Here is a 22,315-nt window from a genome sequence, read left to right as displayed (position 1 = left end):
ATGTTGTTTTTACTTATTTATTTATTTATTTTCCATAAAGATCACTCTGTTAAAAGGAACATGTAGATCATTTCATGGTATAGTATGTGCATTATATATGGAGCGGTGAGAGAAGCGTGAGGTTCATTATCAGTTGTCAAATGTGCACACCGACTGCACCCGGCACATCCCAGCTGCGTGGGGGTTCGAGGAAGACAGCCTGAAGATAGTTGGCAAAGGTTTTCCGATAGTGTGACCATCTATGAACCTCATTGTGGGCTTGCTCCAAGAAATACCAAAAGTCGAGTCGCGACTTGGCAGCATCCCCATAGAGGTACGCGATCGTCCAACCTCTGACCCAGATGATCGAGTGTGATTTAGTCGCCGGAAACTAATCACTCTCCGGATGTAAGAAGGAAGCAGGTGTAATATGTTGCGGGGTCACACGGAGGTAGCAAGCCACCATCTGTCTTCCTAGGAGCCAGACGTCCTCCACCGCGATACAAGTTAAGTGGTGATGGTCGTCATCCACTTGGCGACATTTCGGACATAGTGGAGTGTCCACTAGTCCAATTGCATGGAGTCGTTGGTTGGTGTTGAACTTGCCACAGGTGACAGAGAACCACAGTGCCCGAACGAAGGTAGGAAGGAATTTTTGCTGCACATGTCCCCAAATCTTCGGCCAATGCAACTTGGGGTGTTTGAGTTCAATGACATTACGACTTATCCGTCGTAGCAGCCAAATCATAAAAATCCTTCGCGCAAGGCGGTCTCGTGCGCAGAAGCTCGTCACTGATATAACTAAGTTCCACGATAAATGTTGATACATGCGCTAAATGTGACGTAATGTTGCCCACCGCCACCGGAGGTGTGAGGGACGCTGAACTAGGAGATCCAGTAGGCGAGATGTAAGGGAATCACGCCCGCTACGCCATTGCTTGTACATAGTGGCTAGAAGGCAGTGAACATTCGTAAGTCCGAGTCCCCCCTTGTCCGTAGGGAGCGTGAGCGTTGTGTATCGCACCTTGAGGGGCGATCCAATCATCACAAAATAGCCTAGTACTGATTGAAGTCGACGTCCGAGCGTGAGTGGTAGGGGCAGGATCTGCGAAATATGCACCATTCGAGAAACCACATAAGTGTTCAGATATTCGACTCGCTGCAAAGTATCAAGGCGCCGTAGGAGATGTAGTCGGACCATGGTACGTGTTGTCTGTAAAATACATCGGTAGTTAACTGCCGCAGTATGTTTTACAGATGAGGTAAAGTCTATGCCGAGATAGCGGAATCGTTGCACATAAGGAAACGGACTGATTTCTTCCGGCGTAAGGCCCCTTCCAACCGGCATTGCCGCCGATTTGTTCATGTTCACTGCACTACCCGCCGTCACACTGTGGTCCAATAACAGTTCAAGGACCGTCTTCACCTCTTCCTCAGAACGAACGAGCAGCAGGAGGTCGTCCGCATAGGCACGACATTTGAAGGTGTAGCCCCGCAGTTCCATCCCAGAAAGAGAATTTGTTAGCCTCCAAATTAATGGTTCCAACGCTATCGCGAACAGCAGCATTGAAAGAGGGCAGCCCTGGCGAATGGATCGTCGAATTTGAATGGGCCCTGCTATACGCCCATTAACCTGTACCAAGGATTGTGCGCCCCCATAAATCCTTCTAATGAGACCAGTAAAACGGTCTGGAAATCCCATTTGTTCCAGTACAGCGTATAGATAGTTGTGGCGCACTTTATCAAAAGCACTGTCAAAATCAACCGCCACCATCGCCGCTTTAAGCCGGCACTCCTCCGCCAGCGCTATCACATCACGGCATTCGCCAGTAGCTGTTTGCACATTCACCGATCCACCCGGTGTCGTCTGTTCTGGAGAGAGAACGCTACGAATTAACATACGACATCGGGACGCTAGCAACCGTGCAAAGATCTTATAGTCGGCATTAAACAGGGTGATGGGGCGATAATGTGTGACCGTAATTCCTGGCTTCGGTTTATGTACTGGCACCAAGAGGCCGGTGGAATAGGCACATCGGAATTTAACATCTCGTTGTACATTTCTGTCCATCGCGGTGCCATTTCGTTGCGTAATTCTCGATAAAATTCAGCAGGAAGTCCATCAATGCCTGGGGACCGATTCAACGCACCCTTTGCGATCGCATCATGTACTTCCTCATAGCTAATGGCTTCCAGTAAGGTTCCCGCGGCTTCCACCGTCATCGACAGGGGCTGCTTCTTCCCGATACATGTGTTGGTAATGGTCGACGAATGCAGAGACAATGTCTGCTTGACGCGTCACTCTTCGGTCTTCGCGGGTAATTAATTCCCGTACCAAAACGCGTCGTCGGTGCTTTCCTTCATTCACGACGTGGTGCATGGAAGGAATCTCGTGCATTATCGCATCGTGACGTCTGGCGCGCACCATGGTTCCCTGAAAATGTTTCCGAGCTAAAGCCACTAGTTTAGCTTTTATCCTTTTGCGTTCGATCCAGACGTCCTGTCCCGGCGGACCATCGTCCAGGTCGCGCAGCGCTGCAAAATAAAAGTCGGTCGTACGGCGGCGCCATTCTGCCATCTCCCTGCTATATGAGATGAACGTACGGCGAAGCGCCGGTTTAGCACAAGTTAGCCACCAATCAAGCTTCGTCGCATACCTTCCAACCCTTCGCTCGCACATCGTCCATGTCTCAAGGATCCGATGACGGCATTCCGGATCATGTAGATGTTGAATGTTTAATTTCCACGGGGCCTTACTGTTCCACACCTCTCTACGGGGAAGAAGCACCGTACAGATGTAAGCGCTGCGATCGGAAAATGCCAATGGCCAGCGTTCCCCGTCCTGGACATCATTTGCATGAGCGCGTGAGATATAAATGCGATCTAACCTGCTCGCCGAATGAATTGTCACATAGGTGTATCCCGGTGCATCTCCATGTCGTAATTCCCACGTGTCACTAAGTACAAGGTCGTTGACAACGATTCGCAACTCCTGGCTGATGTTTGCTTGCGGCCATTGGTCTTTCTGGCTGAGAACACAGTTGAAATCTCCACCAATTATAATTATTACACATTCATAACGTCCATGGAAAAGTGGGGCAATGTCTTCTGCATAAAATCGTGCCCTTTCCCGCCGCCGATTGTTTCCCGACGGTGCATAAAGATTGATGATGCGTGTCCCAAACGTCGTGAAAGCCATTCCCCTAGCCGACGGAAGGTAACACACGTCTTCCGCTGGGAAGCCATCTCGCACGTAAACTGCCAGCCCACTCCCGTTATGATCTCCATGTGACGAATAGGATTGGTAGCCTGCAATGTATGGGAGTGCAGCTATGTGGACTTCCTGCAGCAAAGCAATATCCACGTCAGATGCCCAAATCGTTTCCTTCAGTAGGTGTATTTTGGCCGATGAACGCACGTCATTTATATTTAATGTCGCAATACGGTTCGCATGGCGTTGAATCCCACTCTGTCGATGGGCAACAACGTCTCCCTGCATTGGCGCTGGGGGCTGAGTTAGAAGACGTTCTCTCGCCCCTCTCCCTTCACCTTCAGCGATTATTAGGCTGTCTTCGTGAGTGCCGGCTGCCTCTGTATGACGTCCGGCGCCTCCTCAATATCGTCATACCACATCATTACAGGCAGTGATATATTCGTGTCCATTGCCACAGCAGCTGCGTCTGGAGAGCCAACTGGTCGTGATTCCTCTTCAGCATCACCACGTCCCGGTACGGTCAATGTGACAGACCGCTGCGGGTCTGATCTAACAGTTTCCATTTCCTCATCCTGTTTCGTAGAGGCTGTTGTGTCGTCTTGGTCCACAGGCACATCGTCGTCGGGGCAAGGGGAGTCATCCCTAGGAGATGTCGTGCGACGACGCCGTTTCCTCCTTTTCGGGGAACGTTGTGTGCGTGATCTTCCTTCCGTGTCCTCAGATTGTAGGGAATCACGGCTGCCCGACAGAAAAGCATCCGTAGGAACTGGAAGTGTTTCGAGTCCCATCGTTGTACTTGGCGGGAGTTCGGTCGAAACTGATGTTGTCGTCACAGAGTGCGTTCCAGACGGAACAGCATCCGTAGTGGCTGGAACTGCTTCGTGTACTATCGGTGTGCTTGGTGGGAGTTCGGTCTCATCTGATGTTGTCGCCGTAGATTGTATGCTCAGTGGAGCAGCATCCTCTGTCATCCCGACGTCTGCTACAAGGTTTCGGAGAGTGCCATCTTGATCTTCCACCGGGGCTGTGTCTTTTCGGTCATCAGCGGACGCAGTGAGGGCTTTGGCATAGGTGATCGGTAGTACTGTCATCGCCGGCGACGGCTCCCGCACATCTGAAGGCAGTTGCGTAATCCGCCGTTGCATACAGTCCGACCTGAGGTGTCCCTCCTGGCCACAGCCAGAACATGTACGTGGTTGACCATCGTAAATCACCACCGCCCGACAACCACCAATTGTCAGATAGGACGGTACATGCTTCTGAAGATCAATAGTGATCTGTCGCACTCCGTTAAGAACGGGGTACGTGGCGAATTGTGTCCAGCGTTCTGCTGTGTGACCATGTACCGTGCCGTATGGCATAAAAGCCTCGATAACTTCGTCAGCCGGGAGCTCAAATGGCAGCTCAAAAACACGTATTGTCCGTACACCCAGACCAGCATGTTCTACAGTTACCGTGCCGACATTCCCGTCACTATGGCAAAATCGGAGACCTGCTTTTGTCGCCTGTAGAATTCTCTCACACGCCGCGTCATTTATCATCTTAACATACAGCGTGGGACTAACGATGGACAGGTGAATTCCGACAATATCGTTTGGCGGTATCTTGACGTCCTCTCGAATGAATCGTTCCACTGCTAAAGCCTTTGGTCGTTCGTAGTCTTTGCAGAAATTGAATCGTAATGTAGTTTTCCTGTACTTGTTCGCCATGATCGTTGTTACTAGCCCGCGCGCAGACTAAGTCCACAAGTAAAAAACACTCGCACACGCCGCACAGGCGGAAGTACCGGACCTCCGCTTCGCACGGCCGCTAGCGCCGAACTGCCCACTCAGCTACCGGGGGCGGATCATAAATACTGAGATGCGTTAAAAACTAGCTGTCATTAAAAACTGAGCGCAATTTATCCAGACTAGACTCAATTAGCGTTTGGTAATGAGAGCACTTAGTGCCTTCCAACAAAATTTAAACATACAATAATTTCAGACGTTTTCGAAGCTTCTTCTCTCTTACACCTATAACTTCAAATTTTTAACGCATTAACTCATAAAGTAAAGTAATCGGAAATTTAAACCAGTTTTATACATGGTAGTTGGATTCTTCAATGAATCTGAGGCTTACTGGTTGTAATTACCACTCGCGAAAACCAAGTCGGCACTCGATGAGGTAGCCGATGGCAACGACCATGAACGCGTTTCATATTTACGGTCAGTCCCATCAGTCACCACTCTGACGACGTTGTTTGCGCGAACAGTGCAAGGTTTAGACAAAATAAGTGAACATCAGGCTAACACGGTGCAGAGTCGTCTTTGGCTTTCACAGTAAAGTGAATGTTGCTGGAATATGCACATAGATCCTGAATGTCTTTCAATACCGATTTTCTACATTCATCATAGACAAACTTCGCCAGCTATTGAGAGATGCTGCTGGACTGTAATGGGTCTTTAGTTCTTATTCCGATACAGTTTATAAATGTGCTTGTGGAGGCGAGAATAGACTTTTATTTCTTTTTCCAAATTACTTACATTCCTCTATACGAGGGGCGGTCGGAAAGCTTCTAGCCCGAGATAGTTACCGTAATGTCTCGCATAAACAGCACCACCTACTTTTACGGTGACCCTTCGTGGGTATGCAAGTCAAATTTCGCGGCTCCAGCTTCGCAGTTTATGCCGCTAGGATGCGTTGTATACCGTAGTGTAAGCAAAATGGTGAATATCGAGTCAAGAACCATGATATAATTGAATATCTTCATTTGAAGTGAATAACACGCAAGGAAATTTCGGAGGACATCGGAATACACTTATGCAACAGTAAAAAACTGGGTGTCCGACTTCAAACGTGGAAGAACGAGTGTGGAAGATGCGTCAAGGAACGGAAGGCCTGTCACCGTTGCCACTGATGTATCAGTGACTGCAATTCACGATACGATTTTTCAGGATCGTCTAACAACGTTGCATCACATTGAAACCACATTTGGAATCTCCCATGGGCGTGCTCATGACATTGTTGTTGGTATTTTGGGAATGTGTAAAGTTTCATCTCGGTACGTTCCGAAAGACTCGAAAGCAGATCAGAGACCGGAGCGTGTGCTGTGTTCTGAAGAAATACTCCTCCAATTTGAAGCGGATGAAGACGGCTTTCTTGCAGGGTATGTGACAATTGACGAAACTTGGACTCCCCTCTTTGATCCTGCGACAAAACAATAGTCACAACAATGGAAACATCCTTCATCCTCTACCCGAAACAAGTTGCGGGTGCAAAAATCAGCCGGTAAGGTGATGGTACCGGTCTTCTGGGTTGCAGAAGGGGTAATTATGGTGGATTACTTGGAAAAGGGCGTAACTACCAATGCATCATACTATTGTACCCTCCTGCCCCGTTTGACAGAAGAGATAAAGAAAAAAAGTCGCGGAAATTTGGCGCGCGGAGTTCTTTTGCATCAGGACAACACACCGGCGCACAAACCCTCGCAGCGCTGGAAACTCTGCGTGATTGCGGGTTCGAATTGTTATGTCATCCGCCATTTTCTCCAGACTTGGGTCCATCAGACTTTTTTCTTTTCCCAAACCTAAAGAAAAAGACCTCAAACGACGACGATTTGACAGTGGCGATGCAGTGATTGATGCTGTGAACACAATTTCGGACTCAAAATCGAAGACCTTTTAGTTGAATGGTTTCCAGAAGTTAAGTGAGCGTGCCCGCGAGTATATTAGTGTACGCGGGTATTATACTGAAAAATAAACTGGTGTTACGAAATTTCTGTCATTCTTTATTTGTTAGGTTAGAAACATTACGACACCCCTCACCCCCCTCGTACACTGTTGTGTAAAACTTCAGGACGAAAATAATCTTCGCATGACGCGTCACTGGCAACCAACAAAGCTCGATGAAACTTGGCGCACACATAGAAAGAAATTATTGTATAAGATATAAGGAACCGGGAAGTAACACGCGGCGAGACAAATTGAAATGCATTTCTTCATATACTACAACTACATTGGTCCGGCTAAACGCAACAAAAAATAAATACTTATTGGTAGAGATTAGTAGGACGCGAGAGTGAAACATTCTAGTCACCACAAGACATTATTTAAAGAGTACTCGCGAGAAAGTGACTGCGAGAAAGCAGCATTATCGCTGACGCTCCCTCTATTCCTTGAACTAGGAGAGCTTTGCTTCGATGTTAACTATTGTGAAAAGATATAGCCTAGCTTCTGATCTTAATGAGTATGGACGAATTTATTACGGCTTAAGAGAGAAGGTATTGTTGCGAGACCGCCATCTTTAATTGGAAGGCATTTTCTGATTTTGTGCGAGAATAATAAGCCAATAATACAATTTGTCGGCAGCAGAAACAAGGTGTGTATTGCGTAAATTATTCTCCATCTTATGATTTCACATTTTCAAATATTTGTGCATGCCTACGAGACATTTCTTTGGACTGTGGAAGCTCTAACCTGCAAATTCTACGTGTAAAGACTCTTAAACAAATCCACTTCGACGGACAGGCTTCCATAGAAAGGAGAATTGGACCGTAGTTAACGTAGACAAAGATTCCTACAGATTCAGACACAGTTCGACGACTGGCAGAGACATCGAGTACCGCTTACAGTCGGCGTGCAGTGGCAGATCTCTAGTCTACTGTGGACAATCCCCTGAACATGAACGTCGTCTAGTGAGATCTGTTGGGTTATTTATTCATTGCAAGGACCTATACTCTTTTCTTAGAGAGACTGAATACTAAAGACCTAATTCCTTGAATCATTAGTAATAATAACTCATTAAGTCCTTTCTGGTTCTGCCTTGCTCTGAACCCACTATCCAACATGCTAAATAATACAAATTATGGATACAATATTACTGGAACATACCTACACAAAATCACACATTTGCTATACATGGATGATCTAAAACTACTGGCAGCAACAAATCAACAACTCAACCAATCACTAAAGATAACAGAAGTATTCAGCAATGATATAAATATGGCTTTTGGAACAGACAAATGTAAGAAAAATAGCATAGTCAAGGGAAAACACACTAAACAAGAAGATTACATATTGGATAACCACAGCGATTGCATAGAAGCGATGGAAAAAACAGATGCCTATAAATACCTAGGATACAGACAAAAAATAGGAATAGATAATACAAATATTAAAGAAGAACTAAAAGAAAAATATAGACAAAGACTAACAAAAATACTGAAAACAGAATTGACAGCAAGAAACAAGACAAAAGCTATAAATACTTATGCTATACCAGTATTGACCTACTCATTTGGAGTAGTGAAATGGAGTGACACAGACCTAGAAGCACTCAATACACTTACACGATCACAATGCCACAAATATAGAATACACCACATACATTCAGCAACAGAAAGATTCACATTAAGCAGAAAGGAAGGAGGAAGGGGAGTTACCGACATAAAAAACCAACATTATGGACAGGTAGACAATTTAAGAGAATTCTTTATAGAACGAGCAGAAACTAGCAAAATACACAAAGCAATCACTCATATAAATACATCGGCTGCACCACTGCAATTTCATAACCACTTCTACAACCCTCTAGATCACATAACATCAACAGATACGAAGAAAGTAAATTGGAAAAAGAAAACACTACATGGCAAGCACCCGTATCGTCTAACACAGCCACACATCGATCAAGACGCATCCAACACATGACTAAGAAAAGGCAATATATACAGTGAGACGGAAGGATTCATGATTGCAATACAGGATCAAACAATAAACACCAGATATTACAGCAAGCATATTATTAAAGATCCCAATACCACAAAAGATAAATGCAGACTTTGCAAACAACAAATAGAAACAGTAGATCACATCACAAGCGGATGTACAATACTAGCAAATACAGAATACCCCAGAAGACTTGACAATGTAGCAAAAATAATACATCAACAGCTTGCCTTACAACATAAACTTTTAAAACAACACGTTCCCACATACAAGTATGCACCACAAAATGTACTGGAGAATGATGAATACAAATTATACTGGAACAGAACCATTATAACAGGTAAAACAACACCACATAACAAACCTGACATCATACTCACCAATAAAAAGAAGAAATTAACACAACTAATCGAAATATCCATACCCAATACAACAAATATTCAAAAGAAAACAGGAGAAAAAATTGAAAAATACATCCAACTGGCTGAGGAAGTCAAGGACATGTGGCATCAGGATAAAGTTGACATTACACCAATTATACTATCAACTACAGGAGTCTTACCACACAATATCCACCAGTATATCAATGCAACACAGCTACATCCAAATTTATATATACAACTACAGAAATCCGTAATTATTGATACATGTTCAATTACCCGAAAGTTCCTAAATGCAATGTAACATATACCGTACAGTTAAAAGGAAGTCGCGCTTGATCAAGGTCCGCGTCAATTTCCATTTTTAACTAGACATAACGTGTGAGAAAAGAAAGAATAATAATAATAAAATGAAAGCAGTAATTAATAATAATAATAATAATATAGCAGTTCACCGAGGTTACTTGTCTCTGAAAGGAAATTTTCAACACAGATATTCATACAATAACTGGGTTCAGGGCGAAATAATGACTCCTCTCATAAATTATAACAATTTACCTTTCACGTGAGAGGGAGTTACACACTGAAGTCACCGCGATTTGTTACGGTCCCCTGGACTTTACAAAAGGCGGGACACAATTTTTAAGAGGCTGTGTGATCGTCACAGATGGCAACTGCAGCGTGCTCCCATGCTGGTCACGAGGTTGGTTAGCAGTTCCTGTGGTAGGGCGATCCATTCCCCCAACTGCTGGGTGGTCTTTGGTGCCTGTGGACGTGATGCAACCCGTCTCTCCAACTCATTCGACACGTGCTCGATGGGATTTCAGTCGGTGGAACGGGCGGGCCAGTTCATTCGCCAAATATATTTTCCGAGAGCTCCTTGACGTGCTCGGTTGGAGCCGGTAGCGCACTGCCATCCATAAAAATAAAGTCATGGCGGAATGCACCCCCACCCCCCCAAAACGCGCATGAGGAAGGAGTACAGTGTGACAATAGCGTTGATTTATTGCCGTGTTTAAAGATTCGTAGGTCAGTACGCCCGTACGACATTATGCTTCTTGAAAGACTGCAACTCAAGGAGGCTTGCGTCCTATCATTTTTAATTAAATCAGTCATCAGTACATACGAGTCTATTGCAGGATTATCGAAATATGGAGGTAGAAGGACAGAATGATATTTAATAAAGTGGTCGAAGGTGGTAGTAAAGCGCTTGCCTCAGAATCTAGTTTTCCTGGGTCATTAGAAGTGACGGCTCTTTCTCTCTGTCGAGCAATTTTGAGAACTGTTTGTATTGGCACCGTGCGGGGACAAACACGCTGCTCGGAGAGTGCCTGTGTTAGCAGGCTGCAGTTCTGGGCAGGCGGAAACGAGGAGGCGCTGGTACAGCTGCAGAGTAGGAGGGGCAGTGCGGGAACCGGTCGCTGTTTTCGCATCACGGGGCGGCTAACACAATACCCCACCATGGCGCATTTTTCCCAGTTTTTTTACGTCTTTCAGGCCATGGCGTACGACGAGCCGGCGACCATGAAATTGATTTCTGTGAGCAGAAAAAATGTCATAAGAATTTCCACGTGTTTCCGGGACGGCCTTATAATCAACTTTCTTTGAGACAAGTGTACCTGATCGCCTTGTACAATGTATCTCCTCAGAATCTGAAATAGCACCGCACTTCTGGGTGCCAGACGCGGTGCCGCCAGCACACTCGGAGTGTTTTTGAGAGCTCTTTAGTTTTTCCCATGCCAAGCGGTTTCCTCTGTGCGCAAAAAAAAGCATCGTGATAGGAAATGAGGCGATGACGTCAGTAGACGTACCGTGGGCGACTGTAACTTTCCCTCTCTTGAGGGAAGTGCTTTCTCCTCCTCACGGAGGCAGGCTGCGTGTTGGAATATGTTTATCCGATTAGCGAAGAGTGTGCCTGTCGCACGTCAGTCGGTAGTGAGCATTTTCTGTGGTACTTACTCGTGGAGCGTATTTTGGGTGAGTAGCTTTTCCGGGATAATTTTGAGGGGAGTTCGTTTCGGAGATGGGAGAGAGGATGGAAATAGCAGAGGTCGCGGCGGAGTCCGTCGTTCGAGACCACCCAGTGCCACACTAGTCTCACAGTTTCAGATTTGGGGTGGCGAGCACGGAGCTGTTCACGGAAGACAGTAGTATATGGTGATCATCTATGTTGCCTCGCACGCGAGGAAGTTTCCAGATTTTGCATCACTCTCCAAAGCTGGTTCTTTCGATCTACAGCAGCAGTAGCCATTTGTTTAATTTATGTACCGTACTCTTACAGTTTAGTGCTTTGCACTTGCTGTTACTCAATGTAGAACCAATCAGACAGCATTAACGTTGGTGCTAAAAAAAGGGAAAGCGTCATGCAGAGAATTCCATCCCTTCCTGCCAACTTGGTCAACCTCATTAGTGCTTATAAAATTTTGATATATACACTGAAGAGCCAAAGAAAATGTACCCCTGCCTAACATCGTGTAGGGCCACCGCGAGCACGCAGAAGTGCTGCAACACGACGTGGCATGGACTCGACTAATGTCTGTACTGAAGGGAACTGACGCCACGAATCCTGCAGGGCTGACCATAAATCCGTAAGACTACGAGGGACTGGAGATCTCTTCTGAACAGTATGTTGCAAGGCATCCCCTATATGTCAATAATGTTCATGCCTGGCGAGTTTGGTGGTCAGCGGAAGTGTTTAAACTGAGAATAGTGTTCCTGGAGCCACTCTGTACCAATTCTGTACGTGTGGGGTGTGGCATTGTCCTGCTGGAACTGCCCAAGACCGTCGAAAAGCACAGTGGACACGAATGGATGCAGGTGATCAGACAGGATGCTCACGTACGTGCCATCTGTCATAGTCATATCTAGACGTATAATGAGTCCCATATCGCTTGAACTCCACACGCCCTACAAGATTACAGAGCCTCCACCACCTTGAACAGTCCCTTGCTGATATGCAAGGTCCTTGGATTCATGAGATCGTCTCTGTACACGTACACATCCATCCCGTCGGTACAATTTGAAACGAGACTCGACCGATCAGCAAACATGTTTCCAGTCATCAACAGTCCAATGTCAGTGTTGACGAGCCCAGACCAGGCGTAAAGCTTTGCGTCGTGCAGTCATCAAGGGTACACGACTGGACCTTCGGCTCCAAATGCCCATACCGATGGTGTTTCGTTGAATGGTTCACACGCTGACACTTATTGATGGCCCAACATTGAAATCTGCAGCAATTTGCGGAAGGGTTTTACTTTCGTCACGTCGAACGATTCTCTACAGTCGTCCTTGGCCTCTTTCTTGCAGGATCTTTTTCTGGCAGCAGCGATGTCAGAGATTTGATGTCTTACCGGATTCCTGATATTCACACTACACTCGTGAAATGGTCGTACGGGAAAATCCCCACTTCATCGCTACCTCGGAAATGCTGTGTCTCATCGCTCGTGCGCCGACTATAACATCACGTTCAAACTCATTTAATCCTTGATAACCTGTCATTGTAGGAGCAGTAACCGATCAAACAACAGCGCCAGACACTTTTTGTCTTATATACAGTAGGCGTTGCCGACAGCAGAGCCGTATTCTGCCTGTTTACATATCTCTGTATTTGAATACTCACGTCTATACCAGTTTCTTTGGCGTTTGAGTGTACGTCGCCATCAACATTAGTGAGACAGGCAGACGAGGTGTGGTCCGTTAGTTTTTAGTAAAATCCTTGTTGTTTTTGAGTGTCTGACGTAAGGTAAGTCATTTATTCTTGTTACGTGACTTGCAAGGAGAGTAATAATTTTTTTACCATGCAATGTTCAAACAATGTCCTTTGGCCTATGAATATAGTTGGCTCACTAATGCGGACATGTCGTCCGATCGGGACAAGTGGCCAAAGTGTTTACCCCAATAAGATTTACCTCCGAAAAAGACATGCTTTACAACATATAAAACTGACATCTAAACTCTTTTATATACAAAGCTAGCATCCACCTCTCTGTCCCCTTTGTGACAAATTTGAATTAATTAAATTCAATTATTTTTACATCTCTGTCATATTTGGCCCATTACAAACGGCCGATTGTAAACGGTCTGCTGCAGGCTCTTGGTATTCTTTCAGACAGTAGGGCGTGAAGATAACTAGAAAGTGTACCCCGAAGCCAGAAAACCGAATATGGGATCCTGTTGTGATGGCACTGGCCACAGTACCCGCCTAGGCACCGAAAATGAGTCACTTCGTATGCCTTCATGAAAATGCATGTAGATCCAGTATATTGCTTTCTGTTTCACTTAAAAATATTTCGTGTGATACTTTATAATACGAGGTGCATTCAAGTTCTAAGGCCTCTGATTTTTTTTTCTCCGGACTGGAAAGAGATAGAAACATGCGCATTGTTTTAAAATGAGGCCGCGTTCATTGTCAATTCGTCCCAGAGATGGCAGCACCGTACGACAGATGGAATTTTACCGCCAGCTGCGAGAATGAGAACTGTTTTAAATACTTAAAATGGCGACGTTTTCCTTACTTGAACAGCGTGCAATCATTCGTTTTCTGAATTTGCGTGGTGTGAAACCAATTGAAATTCATCGACAGTTGAAGGAGACATGTGGTGATGGACTTATGGATGTGTCGAAAGTGCGTTCATGGGTGCGACGGTTTAATGAAGGCAGAAAATCATGTGACAACAAACCGAAACAACCTCGGGCTGGCACAAGCCGGTCTGACGACATGATCGAGAAAGTGGAGAGAATTGTTTTGGGGGATCGCCGAATGACTGTTGAACATATCGCCTCCAGAGTTGGCATTTCTGTGGGTTCTGCACACACAATCCTGCATGACGACCTGAAAATGCGAAAAGTGTCATCCAGGTGGGTGCCACGAATGCTGACAGACGACCACATGGCTGCCCGTGTGGCATGTTGCCAAGCAATGTTGACGCGCAACGACAGCACGAATGGGACTTTCTTTTCGTCGGTTGTGACAATGAATGAGACGTGGATGCCATTTTTCAATCCAGAAACAAAGCGCCAGTCAGCTCAATGGAAGCACACAGATTCACCGCCACCAAAAAAATTTCGGGTAACCGCCAGTGCTGAAAAAATGATGGTGTCCATGTTCTGGGACAGCGAGGGCGTAATCCTTACCCATTGCGTTCCAAAGGGCACTACGGTAACAGGTGCATCCTACGAAAATGTTTTGAATAACAAATTCCTTCCTGCACTGCAACAAAAACGTCCGGGAAGGGCTGCGCGTGTGCTGTTTCACCAAGACAACGCACCCGCACATCGAGCTAACGTTACGGAACAGTTTCTTCGTGATAACAACTTTGAAGTGATTCCTCATGCTCCCTACTCACCTGACCTGGCTCCTAGTGACTTTTGGCTTTTTCCAACAATGAAAGACACTCTCCGTGGCCGCACATTCACCAGTCGTGCTGCTATTGCCTCAGCGATTTTCCAGTGGTCAAAACAGACTCCTAAAGAAGCCTTCGCCGCTGCTATGGAATCATGGCGTCAGCGTTGTGAAAAATGTGTACGTCTTCAGGGAGATTACGTCGAGAAGTAACGCCAGTTTCATCGATTTCGGGTGAGTTGTTAGTTAGAAAAAAATTCGGAGGCCTTAGAACTTGAATGCACCTCGTATGTTGAATCAAAGCATGTAAGCGGTAAGTGTCTATCAGTAGCCATGGGTTGCCGAAAATTGAATTTCTTTCTTTGAGTGATCGCTTTACCACCCCCACCCCTTTTCGTAAGAGGCCAGAGGTGTCGCCCTTCAGTATTAATATTGGCTCTTAAGCAGAACTACTGTTTTAAAACATCTTCTGTAGTGGGGGTAAGTGAGAAGTACGTGCTACTAACGTGGAGCTTCTGCCCTGCAACCCTCGTCGCCTGCTGGTGTAGTTTCTAATCTCTCCGCAGGACTGCGCTGTCCAACATTTGCGACCTGCTTGCCCCTGGAGGTGACGCCGTGCTGGTCATGGTCGGCCGTTGCCCGATCTTCGACGCGTACGAGCAGTTCTCCAAGATGCCGCAGTGGGCAGAATACATGCAGGTGAGCCGTAAACGACACTGAGCATTACTCTCTCTGTTAGGGTACTCACCCGTCTGATGAACTGGAACTGTGTGCCTCACACAGTTCCAGACCAAAACTGTTGCTTCTGTGAAATTTAAAATTCTCCCGGCGAATCAAATGTTCGAAGAGATTTCAGGATAGCAATCGATGGTCGTAAACTTCATTACACGATTTTTCGAGTGAACACCTGACAGTCATCTTCAGGTGAGCCGTCAGTCTTCGATATTTCAACTGGACACCTGACAGAGCCGCGCGGGATTAGCCGAGCGGTCTAAGGCCGCTGCAGCCATGGACTGTGCGTCTGATCCCGGCGGAGGTTCGAGTCCTCCCTCGGGCATGGATGTGTGTATTTGTCCTTAGGATAATTTAGGTTAAGTAGTGTGTAAGCTTAGGGACTGATAACGGTAGTAGTTTCTTAAGTCTCATACGATTTCACACACATTTGAACATTTTTTGAACACCTGACAGTCATCTTCAGGTGAGCCGTCAGTCTTATATATTTCAACTGAACACCTGACAGTCATCTTTGGGTGAGCCATCAGTCTTTGATATTTCAACTGAACACCTGCCAGTCATCTTCGGGTGAGCCATCAGTCTTCGATATTTCAACTGGACACCTGACAGTCATCTTCAGGTGAGCCATCAGTCTTCGATATTTCAGCTGGACACCTGACAGTCATCTTCATGTGAGTCATCAGTCTTCGATATTTCAACTGGAGGCCTGACAGTCATCTTCAGGTGAGCCATCAGTCTTCGATATTTCAACTGGACACCTGACAGTCATCTTCAGGTGAGCCATCAGTCTTCGATATTTCAACTGGACACCTGACAGTCATCTTCAGGTGAGCCATCAGTCTTCGCTATTTCAATGGACACCTGACAGTCATCTTCAGGTGAGCTGTCAGTCTTCGATATTTCAACTGAACACCTGACAGTCATCTTCAGGTGAGCTATCAGTCTTCAATATTTCATCTGGACACCTGCCACTCATCTGCAGGTGAGCTGTCAGTCTTTAATGTTTCATCTGGACACCTGCCACTCATCTGCAGATGAGCCATCAGTCTTCGATATTTTAACTGGACACCTGCCAGTCATCTTCAGGTGAGCCATCAGTCTTCGATATTTCAACTGGACGCCAGACAGTCATCTTCAGGTGAGCCATCATTCCCTCGATATTTCAACTGGACACCTGATAGTCATCTTCAGGTGAGCCATCAGTCTTCGATATTTCAACTGGACACCTGATAGTCATCTTCAGGTGAGCCATCAGTCTTCGATATTTCAACTGGACGCCAGACAGTCATCTTCAGGTGAGCCATCAGTCTTCGATATTTCAACTAGACACCTGACAGTCATCTTCAGCTGAGCCATCAGTCTTCGATATTTCAACTGGACACCTGATAGTCATCTTCAGGTGAGCTGTCAGTGGTCGATATTTCAACTGTACACCTGCCAGTCATATTCATGTGAGCTATCAGTCTTTAATGTTTCATCTGGACACCTGCCACTCATCTGCAGATGAGCCATCAGTCTTCGATGGCTCACCTGAAGATGATTTGCAGGTGTCCGATTGAAATATCGTGGAGTGAAGTTTACATCGACCAGCTGCATTCCAGAAATCTCTTCATACTCTTGCTTCTCATGGGCAACACTCTTTCCGATGGACCCGACTACAAATGGAGCTTCCATCTACAGACATTTTTGTTGTTGTGGTCCTCAGTCTGAAGATTGGTGATGTGCATTCTCCATACTACCATATCCTGTGTGAGCCTCTTCATCTCTAACTAACCGCTACAGTCTGCAAGTGTTTGAACCTGCTTGCTGTACTCGTCTCTCCGTCTCCCTCTACAGTTTTCACCTCCCACACTTCTGTCCAGTTCTAAATCGATGATATCTTGATGTCTCAGAATGTCTTCTATCTTCCAATCCCTTCTGTTAGTCAAGTTGTACAACAAATTTCTTTGCTCCCCAGTTCTGCCGTAGTACAATTGCTCCGGCTTTATTTACGACCAAGAGCTGGTTAATTGGGGAAATAATGATCGGATACAAACTAGAAAGGAAAGGCCATGCAAAAGCGGGGCAAATTTTCAAACGACAGCTATTGTCTTAGTACAATACTACTGCCTATATTTATGCCCAAAGAGCCGACCGAGTAAAACCCTGAGGTTTGGGTACAAACGAGAAAATAATAAGGAGGGCAGGTTGAAAATGAAACAAATCACCACGAGGATTACAGAATGTTACTCCCCTTTATCAGCAAGCAGTTCCATGGATCCACGGTGCGTCGCAGCGGTTACTGAGTGGTGCCGATGAAAGCCAGGTAGAAAAGGCCAAGTAAAGGGCAGCCAGGCCACGAGAGGTCATCCGACACGAGTATTGCCAACCAACCGACGGGATGTCGGCCTGCTGGTTATAGTCGACGCTGACCGGGTGAAGTACTCCGTTATCTTCGCTGTGCGCTGGCCCTCCTTGCACAGCTCGTGGCTTCGGCCGCTCGGACCTCGTGACCACCTCTTGTAGCGATGCTACCGTCAATCCACAAACTCGTGCCTCACTCTCGGGTCAGAGAACCCGTATATACAGGGTGGTCCATTGATCGTGACCGATCCAAATATCTCACGAAATAAGTGTCAAACGAAAAAACTAAAAAGAACGGAAGTCGTCTAGCTTGAAGGGGGAAACTAGATGGCGCTATAGTTGGCCCGCTAGATGGCGCTGCCATAGGTCAAACGGATATCAACTGCGTTTTTTTTTAAGGAGGAACCCTCATTTTTTATTACATATTCGTGTAGTACGTCAGGAAATATGAATGTTTTAGTTGGACCACTTTTTTCGCTATGTGACAGATGGCGCTGTAATAGTCACAAACGTGTAAGTATGTGGTACCATGTAACATTCCGCCAGTGCGGACGGTAATTGCTTCGTGATACATTACCCGTGTTAGAGTGGACCGTTTACCAATTGCGGAAAAGGTCGACATCGTGTTGCTGTATGGCTATTGTGATCAAAATGCCCAACGGGCGTGTGCTATGTATGCTGATCGGTATCCTGGACGATATCATCCAAGTGTCCGGATCTTTCGCCGGATAGTTACGTTATTTAAGGAAACAGGAAGTGTTCAGCCAAATGTAAAACGTCAACCACTACCTGCAACAAATGATGATGCCCAAGCAGGTGTTTTAGTTGCTGTCGAGGCTAATCCGCACATCAGTAGCAGACAAATTGCGCTAGAATCGGGATGAGAATGCTACGTCAACATCGATTGCACCTGTGCCATATTTCTATGCACCAGGAATTGCATGGCGACGACTTTGAACATCGTGTACAGCTCTGCCACTGGGCACAAGAGAAATTACGGGACGATAACAGATTTTTTGCACGCGTTCTATTTAGCGACGAAGCGTCATTCGACCAACAGCGGTAAAGTAAACCGTCATAATATGCACTATTGGGCAACGGAAAATCCACGATGGCTGCGACAAGTGGAACATCAGCGGCCTTCGCGGGTTAATGTATGGTGCGGCATTATGGGAGGAAGGATAATTGGCCCCCATTTCATCGATGGCAATCTAAATGGTCCAATGTATGCTGATTTCCTACGTAATGTTCTACCGATGTTACTACAAGATGTTTCACTGCATGACAGAATGGCGATGTACTTCCAACATGATGGATGTCCGGCACATAGCTCGCGTGCGGTTAAAGCGGTATTGAATAGCATTTTTCATGACAGGTGGATTGGTCGTCTAAGCACCATACCGTGGTCCGCACATTCACCGGATCTGACGTCCCCGGATTTCTTTCTGTGGGGAAAGTTGAACGATATTTGCCATAGTGATTCACCGACAACGCCTGACAACATGAGTCCGCGAATTGTCAATGCATGTGCGAACATTACGGAAGCCGAACTACTCGCTGTTGAGAAGAATGTCGTTACACGTATTGCCAAATGCATTGAGGTTGACGGACATCATTTTGAGCATTTATTGCATTAATGTGGTATTTACAGGTAATCACGCTGTAACAGCATGCGTTCTCAGAAATGATAAGTTCACAAAGGTACATGTATCACATTGGACCAACCGAAATAAAATGTTCAAACGTACCTACGTTCTGTATTTTAATTTTAAAAACCTACCTGTTATCAACTGTTCGTCTAAAATTGTGAGCCATATGTTTGTGACTATTACAGCGCCATCTATCACAAAGCGAAATAAGTGGTCCAACTGAAACATTCGTATTTCTTTACGTACTACACGAATATGTAATAAAAATTAGGTTTCCTCCTTAAAAAACGCAGTTGATGTCCGTTTCACCTATGGCAGCGCCATCTAGCGGGCCAACCACAGCGCCGTCTGGTTTCCCCCTTCAAGCTAGACAAGTTTCGTTCTTTGTGGTTTTTTCGTTTGACGCTTATTTCGTGAGATATTTGACCCAGTCCCGATCAATGGACCATCCTGTATATATCGGCAAGCAGAGACGTTCTAAGGACACAACCCACAGTTACCAAATCTTCCTCGTAGATGTTGGCAATGGGGCTGCAGGAGGGATAGTCGATACTACCTTTGAGCCAGTGGCACCAGACAGAACAGTGTACTAACTCGCCGGCCGGTGTGGCCGTGTGGTTCTAGGCGCTTCAGTCTGGAACCGCGTGACCGCTACGGTCGCAGGTTCGAATCCTACCTCGGGCATGGATGTGTGTGATGTCCTTAGGTTAGTTAGGTTTAAGTAGTTCTAAGTTCTAGGGGACTGATGACCACAGATGTTAAGTCCCATAGTGCTCAGAGCCATTTGAACCATTTTTTTTGTACTAACTCAATGGCGCCGCGGCTCACACACAACCAGATAATCGACCCAGCAGTAAAATACACAATACGATACATGCCATAAAATAAGAAATATGATTTCTTTTGAGATTGGATTCCATTGGGAAGTTTGAGCACCACGACCACACAACAAGTATGGCAAAGAATGGATAATTCTTCTATTGGAAATACCCAGCAATTGAGCTAGTTGGCATGTTCCTCACTTTGAGCAGCTATGTTTGAAGTCATATTTTGTGGATGATTATGTGAATCCATTGGACATAGTCGTGTACTGAAAATGATCACTGTGTGATTGAAATCTATATCCAACAATAAAAGAAATAGGTTTCAAATTTATACAACCAATGCTGGAGTTTCCCTTGTTTGCAATGATTTCAATTTGTGTATAAGGCCAGCAATTGATCTGTCTTGTGCAGTCTCTTTCACTTCCACACCCTTATGCGGTAGGGAATGTGGAGGTCGTAGGCTTGGCTGCTCTGTGAAGCAGGATAGGCGGCGGTCTGTGGCAGACCTGATGACAGAATACAGTGCTGGGGCAGGCACAAGTTATTCGGAGCACGCACTGGTGAAAACGGGACTCAGCAGCAGACGAATCTTGCGTGTTCTCACATGGACCGAGCGACAGCGTCAATTACGAGTCCTGAGGGCACGGGATGATCGAGACTGGACCGTGGATTGAAGGAATCGCGCCCCGCGATCGAATGAATCACGTATCTTGCCCATGGTTCTTGGTAGTGTCTGGATACTCTGTAATTGAAGCGAACGGCAGCTCCAAAGATGCGTCGTGCCACCAGCCTTGGTGGAGGCAATACTGTACTTTTTACGTCATATGACGAATGTTGATGCCCAGTCTTTTTTTTTTTTTTTTTTTTTTTTTCTGACTGGGTTTATGCTTCCCGCCACTGTGGCAGCCTCTTCATCTCAGAGTAGCACTTGCAACCTACGTCCTCTATTATTTTCTGGATGTGTTCCAATCTCTGTCTTTCACTACAGTTTTTGCCCTCTACGGCTCCCTCCAATACCATGGAAGTCACTCCCTGATGTTTTAAAGCGTGTGCTATCACCCTTTCCCTTCTCCTTGTCATGTTTTGCACACACTCCTTTCTTCGCCGATTCTACTCAGAACCTCCTCATTCCTTACCTTATCAGTCCACCTAACTTTCAACATTCGTCTGTAGCACCACATTTCCAGCACTTCGTTTCTCCTCTGTTCTGGCATTCCCACAGTCCATGTTTCACTACCATACAATGCCGTGCTCCGGACATACATTCTCAGAAATTACTTCCTCTAATTAAGGCCCATGTTTGATATTAGTAGACGTCTCTTGGCCAGGAATGCCCTTTTTGCCTGTGCTAGTCTGCTTTTTTATAGCCTCCTTGCCCCGTCATGCATTATTTTGCTGCCTAGGTAGCAGAATTCGTTAACTTCAACAACGTCGTGATCACTGATTATGATGTTAAGCTTCTCGCTGTTGTCATTTCTGCTACTTCTCATCACTTTCGCCTTTTTTCGATTTACTCTGTCCTGTAAATCTTGTTCACTTTCACTCAGGATAGTAATGTCATCAGCGATTCTTATCCCTTTCAGCTTGAATTTTAAGCCCACTCTTGAATTTTCTATTATTTCCGTCATCGCTTCTTCGATGTGTAGATTGAGCAGTATGGGTGAAAGACTACATCCCTAGCTTACACCCTTTTTAGTACGAGCACTTCGTTCTTGGTCGTCCACTCTTATTATTCCCTCTTGGCCGTTGTACATATTGTATATGACCCATCTCTCCCTATAGATCACTTCCACTTTTTTCAGAATTTCGAACATCTTGCACTATTTTACATTGTCGAATGCTTTTTTCCTATGAAGGTGTCTTGATTTTTCTTTAGTCTTACTTTCATTATTATCCGCAACGTCAGAATTGCCTCTCTCGTGCCTTTATCTTTCCTAAATCCAGACTGATCGTCATCTAGCGCATCCTCAATTTTCTTTTCCGTTCTTCTATTTATTATTCTTGTAAGCAACTTGGATGCATGAGCTGTTAAGCTGATTGTGTAATAATTCTCGCACTTGTCAGCTCTAGCCTTCTTTGGAACTCCGTGGGTGATGCTTTTCCGAAAGTCAGATGGAATGTCGCCAGAGTCATACATTCTAC

At 45.7% G+C, this 22,315-nt stretch overlaps 1 protein-coding gene across 1 annotated transcript in view; it reads left to right on the top strand.

Moving 5' to 3' along the window:
• Positions 1-22,315, top strand: part of LOC126176328 (juvenile hormone acid O-methyltransferase-like) — a 50,754-nt gene that overhangs the window by 5,768 nt on the left and 22,671 nt on the right. The window contains exon 2 of the mRNA XM_049923479.1: positions 15,189-15,321. Within this exon, the coding sequence (XP_049779436.1) occupies positions 15,189-15,321 (133 nt within the window). The remainder of the gene's footprint in view (positions 1-15,188; positions 15,322-22,315) is intronic.

This window comes from Schistocerca cancellata, chromosome 3 (genome assembly GCF_023864275.1).
Source record: "Schistocerca cancellata isolate TAMUIC-IGC-003103 chromosome 3, iqSchCanc2.1, whole genome shotgun sequence".
Lineage (NCBI taxonomy): Eukaryota > Metazoa > Arthropoda > Insecta > Orthoptera > Acrididae > Schistocerca > Schistocerca cancellata.
The sequence above is the reverse complement of the archived record's forward strand: the minus strand, read 5'-3'. Positions and strand labels throughout refer to the sequence as shown.